This window comes from Phytophthora cinnamomi (assembly GCF_018691715.1).
Source record: "Phytophthora cinnamomi strain GKB4 chromosome Unknown Contig24, whole genome shotgun sequence".
NCBI lineage: Eukaryota > Oomycota > Peronosporomycetes > Peronosporales > Peronosporaceae > Phytophthora > Phytophthora cinnamomi.
Genome location: NW_027150957.1, coordinates 672,906 through 681,957, shown reverse-complemented (window position 1 = coordinate 681,957; position 9,052 = coordinate 672,906). Strand labels below are relative to the sequence as shown.

Genomic DNA, 9,052 nt, shown 5'->3' with positions numbered 1-9,052 from the left:
TTCTATGATAAACTCGAAAACGTGCTTCTAAATCAGCCTAAGGCTTATAAGATCAACATCGCACTGGGTTATACGCTTTATGACCCAGTCAATGATGAAGAATTTTACTTCTATCCAAACATTGCTAACACGGCGGTGTATGACAGGCCATTCACCGTCAATAGCCGTGCTGATGCTAGAAAAATTGTTTCGGATATTAGAACCCGTGAGCTGGCCGACGGACTTAAATATCCGAAGTCAGGTGTCAAGCTCAAAGCTATCTCGGGCTTTCTGATTCAAATCGATTACCGCGATCATGCTCTTGGAGACAGCGATGCTCTCGTACCTGAATTCATTAAGAAACATAAATATATCGTTAATTTCACGAAGACTAACAACAAGTGCGTATTCCATTGCCTTGCATATCATTTCTCGGATAAGAAGGACTCAAGAAAATTCAGACCCAGTTCAAAGCTGCCTTCAAGAAATACTGTGAGTTCAAGGGTTTTGAATACTCTCTCAGTCTCTATAAGAACTTTAAGCCTATAGACCTCCTTGAGTTTGATAACCTTGAGAAGTGCTTCAATCTCAACATTAATGTGTATACATACGATGAAGAGACAGGAGCTGTTGAGAACTTTCGCCCTACTGACGGTAAGTTCGATGATACGATCAATATCTTATCTCACGCTAGTCACGCAGACTATATTACAAGCCCAGACAAGGTCCAGTCTCGATATGTTTGTCCCGATTGCAAGATGACGTTTGATAACTGCATCAGATTGAGGGAGCACAGCAAGTGTAAGTGTGATAAGATCAATATCGGATCATTTGTTAAGGCCCCTAAGATCTATCAACCTAACGTTAACACCATTAAGTCGCTTCTGAAGTCTTATAAAGTGAAGAATGTAAATCATTACATTGATCATTTCATCGTATTCGATCTTGAAACCATTTTAGCACCTCAAGACTTCGATAAGGAAGCTAAAACTCAATTCTTCAATGAACACGCTCCTGTTTCAGCAAGCGTTTGCGACAGCTTGACACGGGAGGTTAAGTGCTTTGTCAATTCTGACCCGAAGCAGCTTGTTATTGATATGATGTGCTACATCAAAGTGGTTAGGGACAAAATATTTGCTTACAACGTCAGCAAGTACGAGAAACTGATTACCACTCTAATGGATTCGCTTGGCATGACTATGATTCCAGGCGAAGAACTTACCGACACATTCTTCAGTAAGGATCTGCACCGTTGGATCAAACCCGGAATGTTTTCGAATTTGGCCGAATTCGTTGATTGTTCCTGCGACTGCTTCATCAATAAGAAAACTAAGCATCTATTGGGTATTCTTAAGAAAGATCCCGTTCTCGGTTTCAACAGTGGGAGCTATGATATCAATATGATCAAAACCGATTTGTTTGAAGTCTTAGGCCGTGTCGATAAGGTCATCAAAAATGGTGGCTACATGGCCATATCGACTGACGATTATAAGTTTCTCGATATCATCAACTATGTTCCAGCAGGAACATCTGTTGATACGTATCTCACAACTTATCTCGGTGGCTGTAAATGTGTTGATAGCATTCGTTGTGTCTGTGATATGACTAAAGGTGTTTTCCCATACGAATACACCACCAGTTATGATGTTCTCAATGAGACTGAACTTCCACCTAAATCAGCTTTCTACAGCAAATTGCGCAAGATCAATATCAAGGATAAGGACTATGCTCGCCTACAGTTCGTTTTGGGGCATTATGGAATGAAGACCATCAAGGACCTTCTCATCTGGTATAACAACCTCGACGTTGCCCCATTCGTGATGGCATTCGAAAAGCATTGTGAGCTACTCAAGCGTTTCGATTTGGATATGTTCTGTGATGGTGTCTCTCTGCCAGGCTTGAGCGAAAAGGTCATGTATCAGACTACAATGAGTGAGCTCAAATTTCCGCCTAAGAAGCCGGCTGAATCATTCGTCTTCCCTGCGAAGCGTTTCCAAGGCTATATCGCTCAAGCCAAGGACGCTAAACGTGAATTCGATATGACGAAAGATCACATAGCTAAGGTAATGAAGAAGCAGATGTATCTCTGTGCCCTATGCTATTGCAAGCTAAATGAAGAGATTGTTTCAGTCGATCGTATCAATAATAAGCTCGGGCATATCGATGACAATGTCATGATTACTTGCATTGAATGCAACGTCGCACGCAAGGACATGGATATTAGGGCTTTCAGATACAAGAAGCTACTCGATTACAATTCCAATCGATTGGTATTCTCTATCGATAAGGAAGAGTCAGACATCTCTTACAAAATGAAGGCCAATATCGCCGGCGGACCATAAATCATCTTCAATCGCTATGCAACGCGTAATGAGGCGAAACTTCGTGGCCCTGGTGGTAAAAAGTGTACGAAGGTTATTGGATACGATGCTAACGCTCTATACCTGTGGTGTCTAGGCAATGAGATGCCTTGCGGACGATTGACTACTATTGACGCCTACGAAACGATCATTGACGATATCAAAGACGATAAGATTTTTGGTTTTCTTGAATGCGATATAGAAACTCCAGACCACTTAAAAGACTATTTTAGTGAGATGACCCCCATTTTCAAGAATATTGAGATCGAGCCGACAGCTGAAGTCATTGGTCAGCATATGTTTGACTACAATCAAACACGAGGTAAGAACATGGCTAAAGCAGGGCGCAAGTTTATTGGGAGCTACTTTGGCAAGCAAATCCTCATCTATACACCTCTTCTCAAGTGGTATCTGGAGCATGGATTAGTTATTACTAAGACGTATAGCTTCATCAAGGCTCACAGTCATCGACCCTTCAAGTCATTCATGGAGCAGGTGTCTGCTGCACGGCGAGAAGGTGATGTTGATGGTAGCAAAGCTATGATTGCTGATATGATGAAGCTTGTCGGTAATGCTGCTTTCGGTCGCTCTGGCATGGATATGAGCAAGCAAAAGGAAATTAAATTCTTGAATGATGAGAAGCAAATTAAGCAGTCTATCGAGCATTTCACACACCTATCAAAAACGGAGTTTTCCAATGGGACTGTTGAGTTAGTTAAGCATAAACGACGAATCAAGCTTACCAATACTATCCATATTTCTATTGCCATATATCAGTTAGCTAAGCTACGTATGCTACAATTTTACTACGATTGCATCGACTTTTACTTCGATAGATTTGACTTCCAGTAGCAGGAGATGGATACCGATAGTGGATATATTGCCTTTAGTAATGATAATCCTTTCCCAAATCTCATCAAGCCTGAGCTTCTTGACCATTTCAACAAACATAAGTATGAATGGTTCCCAAGAGACGATACCAAGGAGAATGCTGCTTTCGATCGAAGAACGCCAGGTCTTTTCAAGGAGGAATTTCGTTGCAATGCTATGGTCAGTCTATCGTCCAAAAACTACATCTGCTACCTGAGTGGACAAATCGATGATAAGACTGATAAGGAGAAGATCAAGCTATCAGCTAAGGGTGTGCAAAAATCGAAGAATGCAAATGTTCTGTGCTCTGACAACTTTGAAGCCGTTGTCAAGGGACAACAATTCACTTTCGAGGGAAATAACACTGGATTCCGCATTCGCAAAGAGACTAATTCAATCATTACCTACTCTCAGACAAAGACAGCGCTTTCTTACTACTACGACAAGCGACAAGTACTGTCGGATGGTATTTCTACCGTTCCTTTAAATATCTAAGGGGAAACATTTGCAATTTTTTTAATCGTATAATATAAAGCTGTGGATGATCTACTTGAGGGGTTATACTGTGATCCAGCCACTGGTTTCATATCGGCAAAAGCCTTATTTAGGAAAGCTAAGGAAAGAGATTCATCTATCCGCTTAAAGGATACCTACGACAACTTTAAAATCACCTCTCACGACCCGAATTCATGGCAAATGGATCTTGCGTTTTGGCACAAGATTCCAATATTAGCAGCTATCAATATCAACTCTCGACTGGGTTTCGCGAAGACCCTCAAAAACAAAGGAGCTATCGCAGTATTAGGTGGAATCAAGCAATTTGTTAAGGAAGAGAGGGTTCATGTATTAACGTCGGATAATGGTAAGGAGTTCCTCAATCGTAAGCTTCAGGCATTCCTCAAAGCGCGACAGATCACACACTACAATAACGATACTGGCGATCACGCAAAAATGGGTAAGATTGAACGTTTCAATCGAACGTTGAAGATGCGATTACTTAAAATTAATCAGCCTATCACCGAGAAACTACTTAGCGACGTTGTAAGTGGATATAATAACACTTGACATAGTTCTATCAAAATGACCCCAAATCAAGCCAAAGGCTCAACCATAGAAAAAGATCTTGATCATAATCGTGAGTTAATTGAAAAGGTAGAAGGAAATCTACCAATCAAATCTACAGTACTCTATCGTCTATCTAAAGGTGTATTTGATAAGGAAAACGCTCGATGGAGCAATACCGTCTATGAGATCGTTGGTATCGATGGATATCGTGTTCAGATTCGATCCAAAAACGGACATACCCTCTATAAGAGCCCCAACGATATCAAACTATTCAATTCAAAACCTACTGACGCACCATTCGAAAATGGACAGATCTATGAAGCTGAGCGACTATTGAAGCATAAAAAAATGCCATCTGGCAAGCTCAAGTACTTAGTCAAGTGGAAGGGATATGATGAACCTACCTGGGAGAGTCAAGACAACCTTAGATTGATCAATAAGAATCGAAGGAGTAAACTGGAACAAACTTACTTCACGCCGGGCGTGTAGGCGCAGCCGCAACGCACAAGTGCGAAGCGACAGCTTTTCTCAGAGAGTAATCGAAGCTAAATCAGGCATCTTCGCCTGTCTTAGTTTCGGTATTTCAATACTATGATATGGCCCCCAGCCTCTGCCCATGTTCGCGCCTTGATCAATAGGCTTATGCTTATGTTTTTTCTTATTTATAAGCTTCTCAGTCTCTTCAGCAACCTCGCTATTGTCATATACATGAGAGGCTAACGGATCGTAGTCAATATACTCTGTCCATTTTTCTTGACTATACTATATACATACATAATATCTCGATTATATCAAGCTATCTAAGCTCTGCTCTATGCCTTGCAACGCTATCACCCTTTCCAATAAACCATGCTCTAGAGAGTCTCTCCCTTGCGGATATTGCTCACAGCATAGTAAGGATCATAAAATAATCATGTATCGCAAGGAACTGAAGAAAATGCATCAGCGGATGCGGTTCTACAGCGATAAGCTAAATCATATGAGTTCGTTGCTAAACGATGTCTATCGACTTGACTTTATCAAATATCACCTACAGCAACTCGACTCTAATCGAACTTATCGATTCATTTGTTGTGATCCTAAGTTCAAAACGGAAGTCGAAGAATTGTTCGGACTACCTATCGATGAGTGTCAAGCCGCTTACATATCATTGCTACAGAGGCGCAATGCGACCGTTCATACATTCACAATGCGACTATGGGACTCACCGGACGATGAGCCTTACAGCTCCGCACTTGGTGGAGTCGCGAGGCGACCCCACCTTCGTGATTTACCAGATTCCCTCCAATATAAGTCAAAATTCCGGAAATAAATATCAATTATCACATATAGCAATCGACAATGTTCCCCAATTTCACATCTCTTGCACAGCGTGAGCAAAAGCGTATCGATCTACTCGAACGAACCAAGCTTCGCGTCAGACAGAAAGATGAAGCTCGCCGCATGTATGCGGAAGCATCATGGACATCGGACGCAAGCAAAACCATCGCAATTGACAAGCGGGCCACTCAGGACTCGAATGATCAAGCTGGAGATGGTGATTTAAAAAAGCCTTCAGTAGCAACTGAAAATCAAGATGATTCACTAAAATCCTCCCAGAAAATACCTGAGTTATTATCGGTTGGAATCAATACTGATCTACTGAAAGTGCCTATTATGGTTGATGCTGAAACTACCGCCTGACCAGACATGACTGACGCTGAAGTAGTTGCTAAACCATCTATAGCACATATGGGGTCTACAGCTAAGCCAAATGTGATGGATAGATCGGCCGGTGTTAAACCTGATACCGCTGATGCATGGATCGAGACCTCAGCAACCGCGGTCATTCGAGACCATGAAGATCAAGTTGCATCAAGAAATTGAAGCATTCTACAAAGCTAATCCAAACTGGGCGACCATTAGAATCAACCCAGTTAAGAAGGATGGTAAAGACGATAGAAAACGTGTCATTCGGGAAAATGGATCTCTTCGATCGTTAAAGAGTGACAAAATTTTTAAAAGTTATGGCTCAATCGATTGGATCGCTACCGAGGCTAAAATACGAGATATTCTCTACGATGGTGAAAGCAATTCGATTGATGAACTTGGTGCCATGCGCGCTGAAGATAAGAGAACGCTCGAAGAGCGTTCGATCGGCCAACAACGTCGGCATCCCCAACCGCGATCAGAAAGAAAGAGAAGGGGCGAAGATGATAATGAAGATCTCGATAAAGCGCTAAAAAATCCACGGCTTACATTAAAATATTTAAATAAATCGACTTCGACAAAACTCGATGATGATGAGGCTAAATACAAGCTGACATGGTTTATCATTGAGAATAAAGCTATGCTAGAGGCTAGCAACATACAAAAACGCATAACTCCTATTCTTAGAGATGGTAAAGTGTATTTGGGTGGATATCTATGGATTGACAGCCATTTTAGGATCTTCGTGTTTGGTATAGATTCTAGCAAGCATCACCCCGCTGTGCAAAAAAATGTAAATTGGTCTGCTACGCTCGAACGGTTCTTGACCATTGTCAAGAAGAAAGGACTTAGCTTAGTATCAAATACTGAGATGGCTAACGAGAATTTTGCTAAACCGTATGAATTAGCAGATGATCTCATCGATGAACGACCCGGAATTAAAACCGGTAAAGATGAATACATGGACAAAGAGCTTGCTATCCCAGAACTTGAAGCTAAAACCATGCTCACGGATTATTACAGGAAGCTTGCTGATAATCAAGTGAAGATAATAGTAAGATTATGTCCGATTGTTAATTCGGATAAAAGTTCGAAGATCCACCCGACTTACTACCTAGGTGAGCCAACTCATAACAAACCCCTATATTTTAGAAACGCTCAGCATAAGCCTGTGAAAGGCGACGCAATGTCGCATTTGATGAAAAATATTCGATGGATGGACACATTCCAATCCTTACTAACTGAGCTAGAAGACTGTGGGAAATATGTTGATGATACCGGAAATCGAAATATAGAAAAAATCCTCAATGATAATCTAAAGTTGCTACGAGAAGTCATCTTCAGCAACGCTGCTGATATCAAAACGCCACTTGGACATGAAGCTTATGGCGATGAGACCCTTCGAGAGCTACACGATGACGCAGAATCTGCTTTTCAAGAATATGGAGAAGCTCACAGCCGCTTGGAGAAGAATATACACGATTTTAAGAAGTCGGAATCAAAGGCTGATAAAGACGCAGTAAGATCGTTAAGCGCAGCGGTAAAAGCTACCAAAACAGCATATTCAATCAAATCTCGTGCTTACCAATCTAAGCTTCAGCAGCAGCGAGAAAATGATCAAATGGGCGATAATGATACGTTAATACCAGCTTCAGCACTTGCTAAGGTTGAACGGGCAAGTGGGCTGAAAGGTCGCGGACTACAAGGGGCAGGTGTCGCGCCATTGAAAGGTGTTGAGCGTAAAGGTAGGACTTACAACCTGAATGACATTCAATGCAAAGCGACTCCATCAGCATATGTTTATCGCAAGCTTGGTTCTAAATTTATCAGATTGCCAGATCTTGACAAGAGGACGCTGACCATCGTTCAGCCAAATCGCAGAACGGTTGGTCCGATGCGTGAGATCAGTGATTCTCTACAGACGATGATAAAGGATCTGGTATTTAGAAACGATATCAGTTAGGAGAAGTATGATCATCTATCTATTGATGATAAGAAGCTATTCAAAGAGATACTTGAGATGACCCATCTTCAATACAACTTTGATCAGCATCTTGAGGACCCGCTCGAGTCGCTTCGGATGGAAAACGATAAGCTCAAGGGAGAACTGATGCTTGGCAATACAAATCCATCGATTCTAAAGCAACTCAAGGTAGTATGTGTGGATATGTACAGCAATCGATTGATTTCTGATTCTGAATTCAAATCGATTATCACGCGACTACTATAGCAATGTTAGTACTCGACCCACGAAATATTTCCAACAGCGGAGGGCTCTATAACCTAAATGCTGATCAAAATATTGCTGAGCTGAAGGCTATCACGAAGGATCTGCTCGTCAAGGAGGTTCCATCAAGCGATCGACCTGCCGTGTGGGCATCTGACAAGCCATATTCGGCGAAGAAAGTTGTATCCACTCAAACTGATGCTACTGGCGATGAGGGTCCTCGAAGAGGCCCTGCGATCTTTGATCACTCATGGGAGAAGTCAGAATCTAAGGCTGGACCAGGCGTTTGGGCTTATAAAAAACGAAGCGATCGGTCAAGACCTTTGCACTATGAAGTCATTGAAGCAACGTTTTTTTGGCGCGGGCTAACGCCCCGCCCGGAGCGACTTCACGATGGTGGGGGAGAAGATCGAAGATCCCTCAGGGGTCCTACGGACACCCTTGCCTCGCGACTCCGCCAAGTGCGGAGAGAGCCCTGAACGGGCTCGATCGACCAACTTCGTTGGTCTCTTCCTTAAGGCTCTTCGTCGGCTCTTTTAACTCATCAAGACGTGCATACACATCGGCTCGATCCGCTTTAAGAATCTCCAACTCAGCCTGCTGTCTCAAAACCAGCTTATGAAGGAGACAGGAGACCTTGCCATAGTCAACAGTCATCTGAAGACCTTCCAGACTGTTGCATCCTCGACGTGTAAATCTGGATTTAAAACGTAGTTGATACAATGGTAGAGGCCTGCCTTCAGCATTTCCTGAGCACAGTATCCGAGGTGCATAGGAGTGTCCTTCCAGTCGGTTTTGTATTTAAACATACAAGGCTCAATTTGGAGCAATCCATCACATACAGAGTCCTCCACTGGTTCAA

General features: G+C 42.3%; 1 protein-coding gene across 1 annotated transcript in view; it reads right to left on the bottom strand.

Annotated features, from left to right (window-relative positions):
* Positions 1–237: 237 nt before the first annotated feature.
* The window catches only part of IUM83_15309 (major facilitator superfamily), a gene marked incomplete at both ends in the record, with an annotated part of 43,874 nt that continues 35,059 nt past the window's right edge, over positions 238–9,052 (bottom strand). The window contains one exon of the mRNA XM_067940113.1: positions 238–325. Within this exon, the coding sequence (XP_067794416.1) occupies positions 238–325 (88 nt within the window). The remainder of the gene's footprint in view (positions 326–9,052) is intronic.